The 23,294-nt window shown below is 44.5% G+C and overlaps 1 protein-coding gene across 4 annotated transcripts in view; it reads left to right on the plus strand.

Moving 5' to 3' along the window:
* The window catches only part of BTBD8 (BTB domain containing 8), a 153,462-nt gene that overhangs the window by 104,543 nt on the left and 25,625 nt on the right, over positions 1-23,294 (plus strand). For all 4 annotated transcript variants that reach the window (XM_088444894.1, XM_088444895.1, XM_088444897.1 and 1 more), the window contains one exon: positions 9,119-9,256. In XM_088444894.1, the coding sequence (XP_088301020.1) occupies positions 9,119-9,256 (138 nt within the window). The remainder of the gene's footprint in view (positions 1-9,118; positions 9,257-23,294) is intronic.

Here is a 23,294-nt window from a genome sequence, read left to right on the forward strand (position 1 = left end):
GGTCTCATTGGTCTATTCTGAATCTCAGACCCCTCAATAGGTTTATCAGAGTGCCCAAGTTCCGTATGGAAACTTTATGATCAATTGTTCTGGCAATGTAGCCTGGGTATTTCATGGTTTCTCTGGACATTCATGATGCATACCTGCATGTACCCATTACTCGAACCCACCAACTGTTCCTATGGTTTGCTGTTCTGCAGCAACATTACCAGTTTCAGGCACTACCCTTTCTGTCTGTCAACAGCCTCTCGGGTCTTTTCCAAAATAATGGTGGTTATGGCGGCACACCTCAGACGCCAGGGAATCAGAATACTGCTATACCTAGATGACCTCTTAATCTTGGCATACTCACCGGTTGTGTTACAATGCCATCTCCAGCTGGCCGTGGACTTCCTGCAAACACACTGCTGGATTCTCGATTGGAAAAAGTCCTCCCTATGTCCAACACAACAGTTTACACATTTGGGGGCACTCCTAGTTTCTCGAATACAGAGGATCTTTCTGCCAGCAGACAAGATGTTGACACTACACTTGCGTGTGCGCATCTTGCTCCACAATTGGAGGGTATCCATTCACTCAGCAAAGCAGGTCCTGGGGTCTATGGTGTCCACCTTCTATATGGTGGAATGTTCTCAGTTCCACTCCAGCCTCTGCAACAACTGATTATCTCCCAGTGGAACGGACAGTATCATCTGATCCGGTCCCAGACTATCCTCTCTCCGGAGGTTCGGCTCTCCCTCTCATGGCAGTTAGTCGAAGCATCTGGACAAAGGTCGCCCCTTCTGGATTCCAGTTTGGGAACTTCTCACGACAGATGCCAGGCTTCACGGATGGGGCGCGGTAGTCGGTCAGCATTCCTTTCAGGGATGGTGGACAAGTCAGGAAAGTCGCTTGCCCATAAACATTCTGGAGCTTCATGCAGTGTACAGAGCACTTACTCAGATGCAGGATCTCCTCCACGGCAGTCCGGTCCAGATCCAGTCCAACAACGCAACTGCGGTAGCGTACCTCAACCATCAGGGAGCACGCAAAGTCGGGCAGCCATGTGGGAAGTGGCAAACATTCTGGTCTGGGCCAAAGGTCATCTCCCAGCAATCTCAGCAGTGTTCATTCCAGAAGTCCTCAACTGGGAAGTGGACTCCCTAAGCTGTCGGGACATACACGCCGGAGAATGGGCTCTCCACCCAGATGTCTTTTAACTCCTGGTCGACAAATGGGGCCTGCCAGATGTAGACCTCATGGCCTCACATCACAACCACAAGGTACCCCAGGTATGAGTCAAGGACCAGAGACCCCTTAGCTGTCTTCATGGATGCTCTGGCTGCGAGCTGGGACTTCAGTCTCACATACCTTTTTCCTCCGATCTCTCTCCTCCCGAGGGTGCTTCGAAAATTCAAGCATGAAGATGGTACGGTGATAATAATAGCCCCGGCCTGGCCCAGGTGACATTGGTTCACTGACCTGCGGAGTGTCTCCATAGACATTCCATTTCCACTTCCTCTATGGCAGGACCTGTTGACGCAGGGTCCTTGCCTGTATCCGGACCTACCTTGTCTGTCTTTGACGGCATGGCTCTTGAGTCTACCCTCTTAAGAGCCAAGAGTTTCTCTCACTCTGTGCTCCAGATGATACTCAGGGCACGTAAGCCTGCCTCAGCCTGCATCTGTTAGAGTTTTGCACTCTTACTTTCAACGGTGCTCCCCCAGAGGCTATGACCCTACAGTTTTTAGGGTTTCCCGGGTGCTTGCCTTTCTCCAGGCTGGGTTAGACATTGGTCTCCGCCTGGCCTCCCTTTGAGTTCAGATTTCTCCTCTGTCAATCTGGTTCCAGCGAAGCATTGCTCCCCTGCCTGATGATAGAACATTCTTTCAGGGTATCCTCCACATTCAACCTGCTTTTGTCCCTCCGGTACTTCCGTGGGATTTTTTCTTGGTTCTCAGGGCTCTACAGGCTCTTCCTTTTGAGCCTCTGGATGTGGTAGACATCAAGTGGCTGACAGCAAATGCGCTCTTTCTCCTCACTATTTCCTCTGCCCGCATGGTGTCTGATTTGGCAGCGCTCTCCTGTCGCTCCCCATTCTTGATCTTTCATCTGTTGTCCTCCATACTAGGGCTGGGTACCTCCCTAAAGTGGTCTCCCGGTTCCATTTGAATGGAGAGATTGTGGTTCCGGCCTTCCAGTCCTCTGAACATTCAGGCAGGGGAAGCTTCCTTGGATGTGGTTCGTGCTCTTTGGATTTACGTGGATCGTACTAATTCCTTGAGGAAATCAGATTCTCTTTTTGTGTTGTATGGCTTTCACAAGCGTGGCTGGCCAGCTAACAAACAGACTCTGGCTTGATGGCTTCGCATGACAATCTCTCAGGCCTACACGCAAGCTGATCTTACTATTCGAAACAGGGTTACAGCTCATTCTGCTCGGTCTGTGGGACCCTCGTGGGCGTTTCGACGTGGTGCTGCTGCTGAACAGGTGTGCAAGGTGGCCATGTGGTCTTCTGTCCACATCTTTCTTAGGTTTTATGCCTTTGATACCTTTGCCTCTCAGGATGCTTCCTTTCTGCTCAATAGCGTCCCTACTCTTAGGGAAACTGCTATGAGACATCCCCATGGTATCCCTGTGGATCCCCTATGGACCCCGAAGAAGAAATTAAGTTATGGTACTTACCTTTGTTAACTCTGTTTCTTCGAAGTCCGTAGGATCCACAGGGCGCCCACCCTGATGAACCTGACCTCAATGGGTTTTTTCTCTCTTGATCACGGATTCCTTTATCCTCTGGATGAGTGTGTGTATAAGTATATGTGTGTGTATGTATGTATGTATGTATGTATATATATATATATATATCGACATATATATATATATATATATATATCGATGCATCCTGGGAACTAAAGCTTTTGACTGTTTGGTGCCCGGACATCTCCGACCACACACCCGATGGTATCCCTGTGGATCCTATGGACTTGGAAGAAATAGTTAACAAAGGTTAGTCTACCATAACTCTTAATATTGCATCTCCCCGCAAATAGGTTCATGTAACTGAGACTTTTCTATAAATAATTTTCATTTTTGCTTATAAGAAACTTATTTGCTTATCTTTTGTATGTCATTTTTGTATGTTCTTGTATTTTCTCTTATTAAACTTCATTTAACCCGGTGTCATTGAGGTTGGGTCATAATGACCCTGGGCGGTTTAAATTGCATGCCAAAACCTCTCAGTAGCTGGCGTTAAGACCCTCCCTGCTCTTTTCCCGCTACCACTCAGCCGGCAGCAGTGTAGAGAATTAGACTGGCACTTTTATGACCAAAACTCAATGTCGGTAAGACAATTTTTTTTGTTTTTGTATTGTTTTAATTTTCAAAGATCTCATACTTAAATCAATGAAAAAGTTATGTTTTAGATTAAAAGTTTATTAGTTGGTAAGATATTAGCAATAACACAAAAGTCAATTGTGTTGAATTTTTTTTTAAGACTACATAGAAATAAAAAAAGTTCCTTCTTTATGACTTTATTTTATCGAAATACCTCATTCAGTAGTTCATTATTCCAAATATACTAATAATCTTCTAAAATCATCCTTAAAATTTCAAAATAAGGCATAAAATATACCAGGCTCATAATGACCCACCTCAACGTCCGTGTAACAACTTTCCACCACAATGACGCCGGGTAAAAAAGATTTTTCTCTGTGATTGTTATCGGATCCATTTTTCCTGTGGATTCGGCTAATCCATGCTAGATATCTGGACTGTTATTATTTCGGTAATAATAACTGGGACCGACTAAAGCTTTAAATGTAGCTTTGCAGGTAGGACTTAAGGCTACCTATTTGAAGTGCCAAATGACTGCGCTTGAATAACCCCTTATATGTGGAGTTGAATGGTTGTCTATTTTTTAATTTTATTTATTTATTAACAGTTTCTTTTATAGCGCAGCATATTCTGTTGCGCTTTACAATTGGAAACATAAATAGAACAAAAACTGGGTAGTAACACACAGATATATAGGTAAGAAGGCCCTGCTTGTAATCTTACAATCTATAGGGAAATAGGCATTGATACACAAGGATAGGTGCTATATATTGCAATTTTGGTCCAGCCAGAATGGAGAGTTTCTTGGTGGGCTGCATGATCCAGTCACACAAGAATGTTGGCCAAATATCAGGAGGATGTGAAGAAAGACAGTGTGTGAGGTTATGTGTTGACTGTGAAAGGGGATGTAATTAGATATGGAAGCTATGAAGGTTATGTGGGCGGTTCTGGAATCTGATAAGCTTGCCTGAAGAGGTGAGTGTTCAGGGAACGCCTGAAAGATTGGAGACTAGAAGAAAGTCTTATTGTGCGTGGTAAGGCATTCCATAGAGTGGGTGCAGCCCGAAGAAAGTCCTCTAACCGTGAGTGGGAACAAGTAATGTGTGGGGATGAGAGACATAGATCTTGTGCTGAGCGGAGAGGTCGAGTTGGGAGATATTTTGAAATGAGTGAAGAGATGTATGTTGCTGTGGTTTGGTTAATGGATAGATAACACTGTACATGTATATTCTGTTAGAAAATATTTTTACTAGTTTAATAGAGATTAGTATTGTGTAAAATCAAAAACAATTAAAAACTATTTTCAGTAGTAGTAGTAATGTGATAATTGGTGTGACCACAATAATGTCACAGTATACTGAAAACAAGTGTTGAGTTAAATAACAGAAAATCGCAAACTCATTAGAATGCTGGAAATGCAGTAAAGGTCTGTCAATGGTGATGCTGACACGGAGTCTCTTGTATGGATATGTGGTAAAAGAAACACTGAATTCTAGAACACAGATCACATGAATGTTCAGCTGAAATTGTTCCATAGTATCCTAAGGGTGTACTACTGAGGATTGTGCATTTGGAGTAGACTCGTGATAATGTTATGGTAATATGTTCAAAGTCTTGTAATCCGGATTGTGGAGTCCCGCAGTGTACGGTGATGGAGTTGGGCGCAGTGGGATCCCGTCGGTGAATAATCTGGGTCTTCTTTACAGGGTATGAGGGATGGGATTAGAAACGGCTGAGTGGGTATAGGGACCCTGGACTGGGCATTCGTGTCCGTAGTGGACCACATTGTTACTGCTGGTGATCCAAATTGGTGACGATGAGGAAGCGGATATTACTGCCCAGTTTCTACTTGCATATAATAGACCTAATCTCGTTGTCAATATTTAGGCCTTTGGGGGCCAGTGTGTCCATATCTGTTATGCACCTTAATCCCTCTCCAGTTGGGTTGTATAATTCTTAGGCCCGTAAATGTAAGTTGTGCCGGATCACAGTTATGGTACTGCTGGAAGTTTGCGAAAGAGGATGGTGTCCTTTTTGATGTTACGTAGATGCTCATTGAGTCTTACTTTTAGTGGTCTAATGGTTCTCCCTACATACTGTTTGGGAAAGGGACGTTACAAAATGTATTGGACTCCCTTGCTGTTGCATGTAATTGTTTCCTGTCAAATCTGTATTTATTGGTAACTTATTCAATGGTGTATACTGGTTTGGTGCTTCTCTTTTTTGTGGTTGTACATGCAGCGCACATACCACAGTAGTAGAAACCACCTTTTGTTTTGTTTGCATCCAGGGTTGTTTGTGTGAGACTGCAGGGTGCAATATGGTGTTTGACCAATTTTGTCCTTGTGTTGGGTGCTTTTCTGAAATTTACCTTTGGTTGTGAGGGTAGAATGTTGGACAGTGTGTTATCCTGTAATAAGATCGGCCAATGCTTTTTGATTCTTGCCTGTCTAGTGTATTGACTGACAAAGAAAATGTCTTTGGTGTTGTCCAAGGTATCATGTTTCAGTTTGTATTCCAGAAGGGGTTCACTGTCTGATTCTTTCACTTTGGTGAAAGCCTTCTGGCTTGTGTCGTCTTTCTAACAGTTTTGATCTCCGTTTTTGTCCCTGTATGTCGAAGTCTGTAATTCTTGAACAATTTCTCCTAATCCTCTTGAATTGTCCAATTGGGATACTGTACTGTTGGAATGGTGGCCACTTGTTGCCACAGTAAAGCTGTTTACATCTATACTTTTGTGGAATTTTTTCGTATGTATCTGGTGGTCTGCAATGAAGATGTTAAGTTCCAAGAATTCTACATGTGATTGGCTGTACTTAATGGCGAACCGTAAATTGTGTTGGTTATTGATGAAGATATCCAGTGATTTTAAGTCGCCTCGCAGATAAAGAACACCTCATCTATATATTTTAGCCAGAGGACGAGGTTTGCACCAAGCTCGCTGTGGGACCAGATGTACTGTTCTTCCCAGAAATGCATAAATAGGTTTGCATAACTTAGCGCAAACTTCATCCCCATAGCTGTCCCGGTGTTCTGTAGGTAATGATCATTGTCGAACAAAACGTAGTAGTGTGTAAGGATAAAGAGTATACATTTGGTAATAGTCTCGTTGTGTGTCATATCTGGGTCTTTGTTTAGGAAGTGATGCGCACTTTCTATACCTTGTTTGAGTTCTACCACGGTGTACAGCGATGTCACATTGCTGGTAATGAGCCAGAGGTTTTCTTCCCATATTATGTGTTGTAGTTTCAGGACATCTGTGGTGTCACGGAAATTAAATCTTTGTGTGTGGACGTAGGGTTGTAGAAAAGTGTCTAGGTATTCAGACAGGTTTGAGGTTAGTGAATTGATGCCCGAGATGATAGGTCCCCTGGGTGGGTATTTGCAATTTTTATGGATCTTAAGGAGGTAATAAAAAGCTGGTATAATTGGATGGGTGATGTATGCCTTCATTAAGGCCTTCTTTCAGTAGTTTTTTTAGTTCTAGTTGGATTTCTTGTGTGGGAACATTGGGGAGTTTTATGTATGTGATGGTATAGCTCAAAAGTCTGTATGCCTCTGTGACATGATCATCTTTATCGAGGATAACTATTGCCCCGCCCCCCCTCCACTATCTGTGCGTTTGATAATGATATCCTTGCCTTTTTTGAAATCCTGTAGGGCATGTAGTTCTGCTCTAGTCATGTTGCATCTGTATTGTTTGTTACCTTTTTTGTTACATGTCTTGTTCTACCATGTCGGTAAAGGCGTTAATGGAGTGGCCCATAGTTTAGGTCTGTATGTCTGTAGGTATCTGTGTTTGTCTATTTGTACTGAGGTAGAGGTTTCATATGAGATAATTTTTTGAGGGTTAATTTCCTGGTGAAGCGCTGTCCAAATATGTTTTGACTTTGTCCATAGTGGCAGTAGGGGCAAATGTGAGACCTTTATTAAGCACGCTAATGTGGTCTTTGCTTAGTGTACTATTGCTCAGATTAAATATGCCTGACCTTTACTGTAGTTTAATTGTCCATTCTTCGAATTTTCTTTTTAATGCTTTTATCGGTGTGTTGACAGGTCTTTGAGTGTTGTCTAGGCCTGTCTTTATCTCTGAAAAAGGCTCTACACATATTGGGTTGGGTTCTGATGTAGTGTTACCAGTTGGGGCGGTGTTTCTGTCCATTATTGTAGGGGATAGTTGTACCATTGGTATCAGCGAGTTCTGTTTCTCTATGTGTGTACCGAGGTTTGTTACTGCGAGCTCAATGTCTTGCTAACCTTATTCTAGTGATTGTCGTGCTAGAATGTATTAAGGTACTTCTACATCGTGGACAGAGAAGGACGTGTTGCTTATAGTTCTTATGGTGGAATTGCTCAATGATGTGTTAGTCTGTTGTTTTGCTATTAGCCTTAGTAGTATTGAGTTTGTTGGAGTGCATTGTTGTCATGTATTCTTGGTAGGTTAGCTTACATTTTTTTATATATTGGGGTTTCGGATAATTTGGATTGTGTGTATATTTTCTTGATGGGTGTATTTGGTGGTGTCTCTTTGGATGTGATGACTTGCGCTTCTTGCTATTGTCCTTCTAATGTTTGACTTCTAAGTCCAAACTTATCCCTCAAACTTTTGTTCTTTTTTTATTGATTTAATCTTATTTTTTCCTTGCTTTAATTTGTTGAGTGTAAGTTCTGTCAAGGTATACACAGCCGCCGGCATCCCGCTGCAGGGCAAAATGCTGATGCCGCTATCTGTCTTACGATCTAGATACTGGCGTCAGAATCCCGACAGCTGCCATCTAGATCGTAAGAGACTGGACCCAGGTAAGTTTTAAGGGGGTGTATCCGTTTAGGCTGACCCTGGGGAGACTTAGGTTAGGCACCCCCCAGGGAGGGTTAGGGTTGGGGGGGGAGAGGGGAGTTAGGCGCCACTGGGGGGAGGTTAGGACTAGGCACCTCCCCGGGAGGGTCAGGTTTATTGTGTGGGAGGGGGGAGTTAGGTTTAGACGTCCCCGTGGGGGACTTAGGGTTAGGCACCACCAAGGGAGGTTTAGGGGGGGAAGAGGGGGTGGCAGGGGAGGGTTAGGATACTTACCATCCGATTTCGGAATCTCCTCCTGTTGGGCTTCCAGCCGCCAGTATTTCAATCCATTTCCGTCAGACATTGTATCTGGCAGGCTGACACCCTGCAGATATCACAGGCAATATCAGATATATATAGATAGATAGATATATATATATATATATTTCTATTTTTTTTTTCCCCTGGTCTCCCACACACACAATACATTTATTGGGGCGATCCACTGATATCGTGTAGATCACCCCGATGATTGCCTAGTGTATGCCCAGTAAAAGTGGAGAAAATATGTGTAGAATTTTTGTATCCACTGTCTATATATTGAGTGATTGAGATTCTATGACTTCTGCTTCATACCCACGAAGTCTTCTGATGATCACAAGCTGATCTTATTGACTACAGTATATACATGAAGTATTCACACTTGTTGAATTTATCTGTTCCAGTGGTTCTTTCTTGCAACCCCAGACCTTATTGCTCTGTTCCTATTGCTTGATAGTATTTGCTAATATTTTCCTGTATTTACTCACCCTTCCATATTGTGTTCACAGGGTTACAGCAGAGAGCCACAACCCTCCTATACACAAGCAGACATGGCTTTTAATCGAGCTTGCACTTTTATTTTGGTCTGTACAGTTTCATAGGCTGTTGGTTTCATTCTCATCACCTTGCCTGTGTTTTTCTCCCATATATCACATTTCTGTTATCAGACATAAATTAACAGCAGCGCATTTCTTCTCATCCATTTAGGCCCAGGGGATGAGCACCCGACCATATCTTTTAGAACATGTTTTTAATGAAATTGAGAAAAGCATTTCGTTTCAAAACTGCTCCTTTCTGTTTATGGCTTTGGATGAGTTATTAAATTTGGCATCGAAAAATGAAATGGTAAGTGTTCCTCTGCTCTTATTCTGCTATATTTTATAAGGGAGCTGCACAAACTTTCTCCTCTGGGTATTGCCTTTTAAATACTACATGATACAGTTATAGTTTTTATATGTGCGTGATTTATTCAGCCATCACCTGCAATTACAGAACAGTAAATAGAATCCTCTAGTATGGTTTTCCCTGTGTGTTTTTATGATGGCACAGTGACTCCTACAAATTGGCTTGTTTTGAGTGTCCATAAAATGTTGTGCAAGTTTTATAGTTCCTGCAATCGCTCTCTCTTCCATAAGATTCATTATATAAAGATTGCATTTTATTCATCAGTGGAATTTCACAAACTTTGTTTATTCTTCTTTTTTTTAACTGTAACAACAAAAAACACGTTACTAACCTACAGTTTGTACAGCTGCCTGGATCATCCTGAGAATGCTCTGGGCAGTGCTCTACTTCCAGATGCTAGTGGCCTCGCCCCCTTGGCATGACATCATGCATTCAGGGGGTTGGGCCAGCACAGGGCGCACTGCCATCCTATTATGGCACAGGTTCTCAAACGCTGTCCTCAGGACCACAACCTCAGGACCACAAGCAGTGCATGTTTTCCAGGTCTCCTCACAGAATCACAAGTGAGATATTAGCTCCACCTGTGGATCTTTTAAAATGTATCAGTGAGTAATGAATACACCTGTGCACAAGCTGGGTGACCTGTGCTGGGGTCCTGAGGACCGAGTTTGAGAACCACTGTATTATGGCACTGAAACTTAGCAGGGGTAATTAACCACCTATACATTTCAGAATGCAGTGCCAGTGTTTTAGCATGTCTTAACAGCAAATCTATGGCAGGACATACTGGGATATGTAGTTCCACAGCAGCTGTACATTGGATGTAAGCCAAGTTCTAGTAATGCCTGATTCCTGCAAACAGTGAAGGCATTTTTGGACTTGAGTACCAAATCTTACCTATATTTTTAAGTTTGAGTAGCAATAACTCTTTGTACCTTGTACTTCCATTTCAGGGAAATTATCGCATACCACCATCTTCAGAGCTATCCTCTGTAGCTCTGCCATTCTTTGGGCTGGAAGCACTATCTTCCTGCTTATATGTGCCTTAAGGTCTATACTTGATGTTGGCAGCCTCTAGGTTCAAAAGTATACAGGACTGTCCTAGATTTTCTTAGCCATTACTCACTATCCCTGTCTACCTGGGACCCCTGACCTACTGCTCATTGTTCATACATTAAAACGTGCACTATCCATTCTTTGCCAACTTCAGTCACTAGCTTTACACTGAGACCATGCTTTCAACCTCATCTATAGTCTGTAAAAGTTTGCCGAAGTCATGAATCCTGTTGATTTTCATTTCAGTTGTGCTGGATGCCACTGACTGATTGGAGTAGCATTATCAATTTATTGAGTTTAGGCTAGAGATGAGCGGGCTTGGATCTAAGAGATCTGAACCCACCCGAATTTTGTAGATCAGAATCGAATCCAAGCCGGCTCGGAGTTTCCCGCCTGACTCGGATCTCTCAAATCAAGGCAAAACCATAGAGACAAAATCTCGTGGCTCGCGAGCTTTCGTCTCTATATATAAGGGACGCGACGGGCGCCATTTCACTCCGGCTGTGGAGACTGAACAGGGTGGGTAGTGTAGGGCTGGGGAGAAGTGCTGTGCTGTCTCCTGGGCTGGTGCTGATCCATTCTGGGCTGGTGCTGTGCTGTCTGCTGTGTCCATCTGGGCTGTTGCTGATCCATCTGCGCTGGTGCTGTACTGTCTGCTGCGTCCATCTGGGCTGGTGCTGTGCTGTCTGCTGTGTCCTGGGCTGGTGCTGATCCATTCTGGGCTGGTGCTGTGCTGTCTGCTGTGTCCATCTGGGCTGTTGCTGATCCATCTGCGCTGGTGCTGTGCTGTCTGCTGCGTCCATCTGGGCTGGTGCTGTGCTGTCTGCTGTGTCCTGGGCTGGTGCTGTGCTGTCTGCTGTGTCCATCTGGGCTGTGGCTGATCCATCTGCGCTGGTGCTTTGCTGTCTGCTGCGTCCATCTGGGCTGGTGCTGTGCTGTCTGCTGTGTCCTGGGCTGGTGCTTGGCTGTTGCTGATCCATCTGGGCTGGTGCTGTGCTGTCTGCTGCATCCATCTGGGCCTAAGTTCTGGACCCCCCCCCCAAAAAAAGTATATATATTGTCAAATTATTTTCCGTGTGTGCGTGTTCGGCTTAGCCGCACAATATACAGTAAGTTACAACCTAGTGCTGCCCGACTCCAGTCGTCATCAATCGGCTCTCTGGGCACAAGTTCTGGCTCTGAATTTTATTTTTTATTTTTTTAAAAACTGTCTTTTTTTTTTTTTTTTGACTAATATATATTTGTCTGTGTGTGTGTGCCTGTTAGGCTTAACCACATAAGATACAGCAAGTCAGCAACGCAACCTAGTGCTGCCCGACTTCAGGCGTCATCAATCTGTGCTCTGGGCCCAAGTTCTGGAGCTGAAAATTTTTATTTTTTTTTATTATTTTTTCTGTCTCATTTTTTTTCTGTGTGCGCACGACTGCACATGTGAATTTTGTAACCGCACCTTGGCTACACTATTGGTGCTTGTGACACTGCTTCAAGACCGCAGAAAATATGGAGGGCTGTCACATGACAGGAGAGCAAGGCCAAGAACCACATGTTGTAGCTGCCGCCAGCAGTGCAAGGCCGTCAACTTCCTCGTCCTCTATGAAGGCCCATGCCCCAGGGCTTAAGTCACGCCTTCGATATGGTAGAGCTACTTTTACTGAAGTTAAGAAAAAAAAATTTAAAGGAAATTTGCCTTTTAGATAAAAAAAAATTGGCAATATACCATTAACTACACAAAGTGGCAAGGAAAGGATAAGGCCTTGGCCTTTCTTTAGGAAGACTGCTGGTTCTGATTCTGATAGCCCTTCAGAAAAAACAACTGTGTGCCCTGAGAAATTGAAATCCCAAATTCCCGAGGAGAATGCAAGTGTGTCCGCGGTTGCCATGTGTGAGCCAGACCTAAATACTAGTGTACTGGAGGATCCTCCAAGTTCCAACATTTGTGTGCCCTCTGTAAATGTGGGGAAGGGTAGTCAACATCTTGCAGACATAGTCATCAAGGATGCTTCTGTGGAATTTCACATGGAGGAGGAGAATATTTTGGTAGTTGAAGGTGCTAATGATGATGAAGATGTTGGTGATGAGGATGTTGATGCCGAGGATGTCCTTTGTGTAAGTAAGGCAACAGCTGTTGCCCATGGATTGAAAAAGCCAAAGCCCATTGTTGTCATGCCGGGACAAAAGACAAAAAATCCACTTCTTACGTGTGGAATTATTTCCACCCCGATCCGGACAACAGTTGTCAAGCCATATGTGACCGTTGCTAAGCAAGAGTGAGTAGAGGGAGGGACCTAAACCACCTAGGAACCTCCTCCTTGTTACGTCACTTGGAGCGCATTCATCAAATATCAAAGTGTATGTCGCCAAGTTCCAAAAAGCAAAACTTAACAAGTCCAGTGTCACCTACCTGCTCCCTCTCTGTGAGATCCAAGCGCCTTCGATCTCCAACACCTGCATCATCAACATCCTCATTCGTCATTGGGAGTAGTCCTGCTGCATCCAGTGTTGGTATTCGAAGCATGATTGACTCCTTTCCTATCCGTGATTCCTCAGAAGGATCCTTGATGACTATGCCTGTTGCTGCTGCTGTTGCTGTCAGTGGATCTTCATCCCAGAAGGGGACCAGGAAGAAGACTACTTGTAGCGTATCCTCCAAAAAACAATTAGCTGTCAATCGTTTGCAAGGGCAAACAAGTATGACAGCAATCACCCATTTGCACAGCAGATTACTGACGCCATAACAGCTTTGCTGGAATTAGATGTACGTCCAGTATCCACCATTACTGCAGTGGGTTTTCAACAGTTAATTAAGGTCCTGTCCTCGCTACCAGATCCCTTCTAGATTCCACTTCGCTAGTACAGCAATTCCAAGTCTGTACAAGGACAATAAAAAAAACCTTAATGTCCACAGAAATGCCGTTGTACCCACTGTCCACTTGACCACTGATATGTGGTACATGATGAGGATTACATGACTGTGACAGCCCACTGGGTAGGTGTATTGCCTACAGCAGCAACATCTATCAAAAGACAGCTGATACAGAGGCAGGCTACTCTTTGTATAACTGGTTTCTCTAAGAGGCATACCGCTGAGAACCTCTTAGAAAAACTCAGGGAACTCATTGCTAAATGGCTTACCCTACTTGGACTCTGCTGAGGATTTGTGATTTTGGATAGTGCCAACAATATTGTGAGAGCATTACATGTGGGTGAATTCCAACACCTCCCATGTTTTGCTCACACACTTAATTTTGTGGTGCAACGTTATTTAAAAACTGACATGGTCGTGCAGGAGATGCTCTCGGTGGCCCGCAAAATATCTGGACATTTTAGACATTCGGCGACCGCTTGTCGAAGATTGCATGTCCAGCATGTACTGTTAAATTTGCCCTGCCATCAGCTGAAGCAAGAGGTAGTAACTGGGTGGAATTCTACCCTCTATATGCTTCAGCGGATGGAGGAACAGCAAAAGGCCATCCAGGCCTATACAGCGGACTATGACATAGGCCGTGGAGGGGAAATGCACCTTACTCAAGCGCATTGGAGAATAATTTCCGTGTTGTGCAAGGTTCTCAAACCCTTTGAACTTGCCACACGTGAAGTTAGTTCAGACACTGCCAGCTTGAGTCAGATCATTCCCCTCATCAGACCTTTGCAAAAACAGCTGGAGAAACTAAAGGAGGAGGTGAAACGGAGCGATTGCGCAAAGTATGTCAAACTGGTGGATCAAGCCTTTGATTTACTTCAGCAGGGTCCAAGAGTTGTCAATCTATTGAAATCTGAAAAATATATTTTGTCGACCATTCTGGATCCTAGGTTTAAGTCCTACCTTGAGTTTTTTTTTCCAACAGACCCAAATCTAAAACTGTGCAAAGAGCTGTTTGTAAAAAAATTTTCCGCTTCAGAATGCCTGCTGGTAATGCAGATCGTTCACCAAATAATTACATCTGATCGGGCCTGAGAGAACTGCCTACTAGTGACATGTCTTCTACCGTGACTAAATGTGATAGTCTCCATTCACAGAATGGTGGAGTACTATTTCAGGGATAACATCCTAATAGGCATGTCAGACAGTCCCTTTCAGTACTGGCAGGAAAAAGAGGCAATTTGGAGTCCCATACACAAACTGGCTTTGCATTACTTAAGTTGCCCACCCTCCAGTGTGTACTCCGAAAGAGTTTTCAGTGCAGCTGGCAACCTTGTCAGTGATCGGCGTAGGAGGTTACTTCCTCAAAATGTGGAAAAGATGTTCATTGAAATGAATTGCAAATTCCACGAGGAAGACCTCAACCAACAATTACATCAAAAAGCTATACAGTCCTTGCGGTAAGCAGGGGTATTTATGCCAGCCCCACTATCTCAGCGAGGGACTGGTTATTCTACATTCTTTCTGGTGCAGAGACCGAATGGTCCTCATTGGCCTATCCTCTATCTCCTATCCCTGAACCAATTCCTAAAGGTGCCTAGGTTCCGGAGGGAACCCCTATGTTCCATCATCCGAGCTATGGAACCTGGGGACTTTATGGTATCGCTGGATATTCCGGACGTGTACCTATAGAGCCCTCTCATCAGTATTAGCTCAGGTTTGCTGTGCCACAGCAACACTTCCAATTTTAGGGCTCTGGGCCTGATTCTGACCCGCTCGCGAGCGCTGTACGCTCGCAAGCGGGTTGATGGTGCCTAAGTGCACATGCGCACGACGGAGGGAGCTCCGTCGTGTGCATGCGCGAGACCCGGCGAGCGACGGGGAATCAGTCGCTCGGTGTCTCGCACCAAAGGGGGCGTGCTGTCGATGGTGAGTGACAGCACGCCCCTTTTGGTGGGCGTGCCAGGGGCTTGGCTGCCAGACGGAGGCGTTCCCATGGGAACGCCTACCGTCTGAGTCCGGCCCCACTGACATCAGTAGTGATGTCAGTGGGAGTGATTTTGGCTCTGATAGAGCCAAAATCACTCCAGGGCTTGCGGCAGCGAGACCCTACCGCAGGGTCTCGTCGCAAACCCGATGGTCGCGATGGTGGGTGGTAACTACACTCTGTAATGCTGGTTCTGGAATCCAGGGTGTCTACCTTCGGAAGGGTGGAATATGCTCATTTCCATTCCAAGCCTTTACAAAAACTGATCCTCTCCAGATGGAACGGGTTTCTCCATCGGATCACTGTTCAGACGATGATGCTCTCTCCGGAGGTGCGTCTGTCTCTATCTGGGTGGCTATGGCCATCTCACCTAGGGTAATCCTTACAATGGACACCAGTCCCTGGGGTGCAGTGACCGGTCCGCAATCCTTTCGGGGCAGTTGGACGTCTGTCGGTTCTGCCCTGCCAATCAAGTTATTGGAACGTCAAGCGGTCTTGGGCACATACTTCACAGTCTTAAGTACTTCATACTGCAGATCCCCCTAATGAGAGAAAGATCTGCTGCATAAATAAACTTTTTTTATGTCCAGAGCTGTGTCTCTGCGCTGCGAATACTGAACATAATTATCACTAATTAGACCAGCTGTATCAAAGCAATATCTCCTGAGAAAGAGAAATAGAATTATAAAATTGAGATCATCTGCATTAGGGTGAACTTAATGTTGAAATCTAGATGTCTCTATGTTTTTTATCTGTGTGTTAAATCTTTAACCAATTATGCTGTTATCTATTCAAAATCATTAGCTGCTTGTTGTAAGTTTTTATGTTTGCAGACAGGTGTAAAGCTGGGGTACACATTACACGGTGTGTACCCAGCGAGCCGACGGGGGAAGGGCCGACATATCGGACGACCGGTACACATTAGATGATCCTGTCCCCGACTGCCTGACATGTCTGCCCCTGCCGCATCCCGCTGCATGAGGTCGTCAGTCGCATTGTAAAACTGAGCTGCATGTAGGGACGACCTGACGACGCGACTGATCACCTAACAGGAGCGCGCATGGCCCGACATAGAGCATATACATTAAACGATTTTGACAATATATCAAATTATTCCGTCGGATCGGCCAAAATATCGTCTGTGTACCCAGCTTCTCTATAAACCTTATCTTGTACAGAACAAGCAGTTCTTCCTATCTATCCACACAGCAGACACTAACTAGTGCGTTTTACTTGTAATTAACTATTATAACGTTGTCAGCAATTAGTTACCTAAATATACAGAATACTCTATAGTGCCACCTGAGAGATTAGCTGTGTAGCAACATACATTCTCTAGAATCTGATGGATGGCACCTTCCCCCAAAACAATTCTGATTGCCCTAAATACCATTAGGCCCAAATATGCAAGAATCACTATGGTAGCTCAATTGTGCTTTAATTTTGTTTCTCTCATTTGACCTAACCTAACCTGGGATCGGCCGCTACTTACCACTGCGCCGGCTTCCTTGAGCTTAGGTGTTCAGTCGTCGGGGATGGAGGTGAGTGGTGGTCTGAGTATTCTCCCAGGGGTCTGCAAGGGCTTCCATGCATGCGTCCTGGTTCCCGTGGTGGCGGGCATGGGCGCAGCCATGTTGGTCTGTATAACCTGACTAGTCTCTCTCAATGGTAGTCCTGCGGTCACTAAGCTGATCTTCTGATCCAATGACCAACTACTTAAGGGTATTTAGTCTGACTCTAGGAACAGGAAGCTGCTGTTCAACTTCGCTTTTCCAGTGACTCTGATTACTAGCTGTTGCAGCTTTCCAAGTTCCACCTTCTTTCCTACCAGTGTTATATCCTAGTGTCTGGATTCGCACCTAGCTTTAAACTATTTATTTCCAGTGACTCCTTCCAGTGCTTCTCAGGATCAGACTCCTCCCGTGATTTCTTCAGTACTTGTCTCTGTGCTGAATCTCCAGCACTAATCATCGTCTAGTTCTTTTGTGTATATTTTAGCACCTATCTCTGTGCTGAAAACTCCAGTTAACAACTTCACTAATCAACGTCCGACTTCTCCAGTGTTTACTTCAGCACCTGTGTGTGTGTGGTGAAACTCTCTAGTTATAAATCTCCTCTGTCTGTGCCTGCGTCTGGATCACCAACGTGTGTACTCAGTACAGCATTCGTGTACTGACTCTTAGTGCCACTCTTCTATACAGTCCTGTGTCCGGATCATCAGAGATACTCTCTAGTGCAAGCCCTTGCTGGGATCTTCAGTGTTCTCCCGTTTCAAATTTCCTTCATTGTAGTCCACTATACGAACTCTGTATTCTTTACATTCATTATTCTGCGTATTCATTCCCGCTATTCTCCTGATCTCCTCGTCACTCCCAGGTACCTGACCAGAGGGCCGCGACCTGCTCACTTGGTGGTCTTCAGCAGTGACCCTTCCTGTTGGGATTTCGGTTTCACTGCACCAAGTCGGTTAGACTCCGCGCCTCTGGTCAGGTCGAGCCAACACCTGGGTTTGACCAATAAAGAGGACATTATTATTGACACCCCATCAGTTGCCTCCTAGCCCGCCGGCTCCCAGTCCTCCAACTGAGGAATTCCTTGTAGCCGACCGTGACAACGTTCCTTTAGTTGTATGTGCATGCACTTCTTACCTTCGTTTCTCCCAGGTAAATAGTTTAAGGTTCTGTTTACCTCTTAGATTTCCTGCAGAGTGGGGGCTGTGAACCTCGTAGGGTGATGATGTAATGTGCCATGTTGCTGTTCTTGTTACCAGGCATTGCAGCTGCACTTTTTGGCCTTGTCCTTGCCAACTGAGCTCCCATTGGCAAAGCGAGTTGTTTCCTGGATGTGTTTAGTTGTTGTACGACATTTTTCTATTAGCTGGGGTCAATCTTCAACAGGGACCTTTATTTCAGTGGTGGTTGCTCTTTTAAATACGAGGTTGATGTCCTTTGGTTGTTTCTGGGGCAGATGCTCAATTTTATCTTTCCCACTCATAGGTCCCATCGTTTGATTTACAAATATGCTCTGAGTAAAAATTTTGCTCTTTTCTTACTCATTTTTTTGTATTTTAAAAGCAGCTGTTATTTCTAGGCTGAGGGTTTTTAATTTGACTCCTAAACAGTACCCCTGATATCTTAGGAGTATTCTTAGATGTCAAAGCCAGTACATTGTGTGGCATACAGCAACATACATGGGTCAGATGTAAATCAGGCACAAGTGCGGAATTCCGTGGCAGACAGATTTACTACCTTCTACTAATGTGAGTATCTGTGCAACTTCATGCATATGCATCATTAGTATGAGCACTTGCACCCACCCATGCTGTGTGCAAAAGATCTGCCTGAAACAAGCCTCCCATGTCTGTATGTACACCTCAAACAAGCATGGAAGTTGGGCTACATGCCCATGACATTGCCAAGAGATACACCTGTACTGTGCATCCAAGTGGCAACCACTGAGAAATGCCCATCTCATGGAAGACTGTTAATTTGAGATCTGACACATACGGAGTTACTTGCGGACACTTCATCCAACACATGTGCAGTCTGCAGAAAATAAATATATATCCAATAAGGCCCTGTCTGTCTGCATAGGCAAATGCAGGGGGGTTTCCGGTTGCCTGGAAACCCCCTTCCCCAGCCCACACTATGACCACAATAGGAATAGTAATATAATAGAATTTTACTAGTGCTGCATGTTCTTCTCAGTATCACAAAATAATAATTGGCACCAACTGTGGATCTAACATGTCTCAGCCAGTAATAAATACACTGGTGCACCATCTAGAAGATATGCAAAACATGCACTGCTTTAGGCCATAAATAGGGTTCATTATTAATACTGTATAATAATACACTATCCAGTGCATGAGGAGACAAATATGTACATATATTTCCAGGGCACTGCTAGGTTCTTCTGCTGCTCCCCCAGACTCCCGGACTTTCTCCAATGCTCTGGCATGGTGTTCCGATCTGAAATAAAAACATTCCGCTCAGGCAGCATGGCCATACTGCCGCATCTAATGGCTTACTGTGATCGCTGGTCCTGTATATGCTGGAATTATGACACACAATTTCTACACTTTGTGTGACCCATATTAAAGCTGGTTAAGTGCTAATTATCTCTCTTCATGGACTGGCCACATTCTCTCTAAAATTAAGCATTTGGAAACCCCCCTCTAGAAATCTTGTGTTTGCCACTGGTATGATCTGTCATGTTCGTGGATATGCGGTTGTCAGTTACGCTGTCTGGCAGATATTTGTGAACCTATTATATCTGTAATCACATAAACACAGACAGGGTGGCTTATAAAGAGATATACACTCTAAATCAGGACAGCCATCTGATTTCAGTAGGACTGGGATTTTGTTTTATTATAATATGAAGGAACCCCCCTATTTTATTTTTTACTTACTACTGTTTCTATTTTATCTATGCATTATTTAATGATCCTGAGTATAACACTGTTCTACTAATATATACTTTTATATATAATGGCTGTAATTTGCTGCTACCATAAGTTCATCTGTATATAAACAACTTAGGAACAATCTTTTATTTAATATTTTATTTGTTTTACATAAAAGTGCTACTTATATAATTCACAAATATACATGTAAAAGGTTTAGAGACTTATTATAACAAAAGCCATATGATATGGCATTCATCACTAGGACAAGCATTTTCTCTATGATCATCCTATCTGTAAAGTTGCATTATTTATTTATTATTACCAGTTATTTATATAGCGCTCACATATTCCGCAGCGCTTTACAGAGAATATCTTACCATTCACATCTGTCCCTGCCCCAGTGGAGCTTACAATCTATATTTTCTACCACATGCTCACAAACATACACACTATGGTCAATTTTTGAGGAGAGCCAATTAACCTACCAGTATATTTTTGGAGTGTGGGAGGAAACCGGAGTACCCGGAGGAAACCCACGCAAGCACAGGGAGAATATACAAACTCCGCACAGTTAGGGCCATAGTGGGAATCGAACCCATGACCTCAGTGCTGTGAGGCAATAACGCTAACCATTACACCGTCATTATATGGAAGTGTTAGGTTCTATATGGTGTTTAAACATCTACAGATGTGCCCAGCTAGTTTGTTGCTCCATAGAGCCATGTAGCGCGCCATGCATCTCGCCAAACAGAATGTTTCTTAACGGAACGTAGTGTAGAACTGGAAAAAAGTCATAATGTGTAATACAACTTTTTGTCCACCAGGTGTCACTTTTCCTAAACTACACAGCACATGGGTCAGTGTTCCAATGCATTTTCTGTATCACTGCACGATGCTTGACAGAAGTTGTGATTGGGTACACTATAGTATAGCATTTTTTGGTCATGGAATCAGGGCTGTAGAAGAATGTGTAATAAAGTATTAAATAATAACAGTGTGTGTGAGTCCTCTACTGTTAAAAAAAAAAAAAAAAAATATATATATATATATAACCTGATGACTCGGTAGGTCGAGCGTCTTTTATGCAACTTTTTACCTTCAAATGCATCTGAATCATACACCAAATAAATGATATGCAGCATGCCTATATTCTGTGAGCCAGTTCGGGTGTATCTGCACACGAAATGTTATGTTACACTAATAGCGACTATAACACTTTAACGTAGTGATTTGCTTGCAGATACACCCAAATTGGCTCACAGAACATAGGCATCCTGCATTTAATTTTAATCAGCAGAAGCTGCTTGTGCTAATAAGACGCATTTTAGGGTACAAAGACGCATAAAAGACGCTCGGTGCTACCGAGTCACACAGCACTTCTGCGCTATGTGTGGAGCAACTTGTAGCGCACGGAGGATAGATATATGTGGACACACATCTCTCTTACTGTGCTGCAAAGTACCTATCCCCAAAAGTGACCCTACAGTAGATGCATATTACTGTACCAAGTCCCAATAAAGCAGCCGTATAGTAGCTAACATTGACCAGAAGACGCACACTAAGCATTACATAATGACAGAGCAACTAAAGTTCAGTTATTTTAAAGAACTCTACTGAACTGAAAGCATTTCTATCAACATTCCACCGCAGTACAAATTTTATCAGTGGAGCACTCGCCACATAGAGGTTAAGCAGTGTATTACATGCCATGGCTTATCTTTCATTGTAGAATACCACGGTACACCACAGTACAGCCATCACGTAAGATTCCATGGCGCGACACAGGAGGCCTGAGTGGCGCACTATGAGCAACAAATTAGCTGGGCACATCTGTATAACTGCACTTCTGCTTCTAGTGAGGTCCCCTAACTATAGTATTAGCTTCAGTACATGCTCTGAGCAAATAAAGCATGTAAACTGTTAATAAAGCTTGTCCAAATAATATAATATAGTAAGTCCATTGTATATCCCAATATGTGTGGCATATTTTGTTGACATTTATTGTGTTATCACTGATGAAATGTCGACATGATTAGAATGTTGCCAAAACATCCCTGGTGGTCTATTGGTTACTTACTTGGTACGGCTTGTTCGGCGGTGATGTCCTGGTGATTTCTGGCAGATCCAGCGGCAGTGAGTATTGCTACCCCTAACCCTCCCACTGGTGGCTAATTCTAAACTCCCCTCCCATAACCTGACCTTAACCCTAGCCTCCCGAAGCCTAACCCTAACCCTCTGCTGCCAGTTTGTGAAGAATGTCGACACGGTTTGACCTGCCCCATGTTGACATTTCAACAATGTCGCTGTGATAACTGTTGACATTGCTGTGTCAACTTGAATGCCGACATTATAACATCCCCATTGCTATGACACAGTGCCATCCCCATTTCGATTTGTGTCCACCTGTTGTATCTATCTTCCTCTTACTGCCCGCCCCAAGTGCTACCAAACTGCAACATATCTGCTGCATACAGAGGCTGAGCACTGCACAGTACAGCACAGGAGGAATCACTATCTTCCTCATATTACCTGCCCTCAGTGCTGCCCCACATCCACATATCTGCTGTATGCAGAGGCCGAGCACTGCATAGGAGGCATCACTATCTTCCTCATATTGTCTGCCCTCAGTGCTACCACACAGCCACATTTACTGCTGTATACAGAGGCTGAGCACTGCACAGTACAGCGCAGGAGGAATCACTATCTTCATCATAATGCCTGCCCTCAGTGCTACCACACAGCCACATTACTGCATACTTGCCTACTTTTGAAAATGAGTTTCAGGGAGATTTTAGTTGGTTGTAGTGTGCGCCGCTCGCGGCGTGCTGTTGAGGGGTGTGCCATGCTCCACTCAAAGAAGTGTCTAGCTTCATTAGGGTGTGCCCTGCTGGAGGGGCATGTCTAGCACTGCCTATAGGGGGTCTAGTAACACCCATTGGGCATGTCTAGCACTATTTTGTCTTTAATGCCCCTTCTCATAATATTCCATGCAATAAATGAAATGTCCCTCATTTGTTTTATCCAATCATATCCCCCATCCCGTTTTCCCCAGCCAGACTGTTTAATGTTAATGGGGCTCGTGGCAGGGACTCTCACACCCGACTCAAGACAGGGAGCCCTGCCTGCCCGTTAGTGTGGCCAGACCATTAGAGGGACAGTGACATGTGGGTCCAGCAGGAATACAGCTGGCACGCGCTGGGAGCGCCAGTGGACCATAGGGAGCCCTGGATTGAGAGATTGACCATTGCTGCGCTGCCATCATTGCTGTGTTTTTGGAGACAGCCGCCCTGCAGCTGAGCAGTGTGAGGGACCTTCGGTGTTTTAGTGACAGGCAGCCGCCGGTGAAGGAGGAGCCAGGGCAGACCAGGGGAGACCAGCGCCGCCCATTCCTCCAACACGTGCTGGAAGCAGGCAGTCTGGAGGTGGGTGTAGAGGCGGATCAAGGCGGCCTGGGGGAAGACAAGCGCAAGCCTTCACTGCATACCCCTCAGTGCCAGTGGGAGGGCCAGAGGCAGGAGCAGAGGCAGATCTAGGTGGACTTCTCTCTGGAAGCAGGACGGTTAGTACTCAGACCTGTCACCTGATTTCATATGAGTCGGTGGGGAATCCGGGGTTTTGTTAAACATTCCGGGGTAGAGGGAGACTCTGCAGTAAAGCGGGAGTC

Source organism: Taudactylus pleione, unplaced genomic scaffold (genome assembly GCF_031769625.1).
Source record: "Taudactylus pleione unplaced genomic scaffold, aTauple2 ptg000373l, whole genome shotgun sequence".
Lineage (NCBI taxonomy): Eukaryota > Metazoa > Chordata > Amphibia > Anura > Myobatrachidae > Taudactylus > Taudactylus pleione.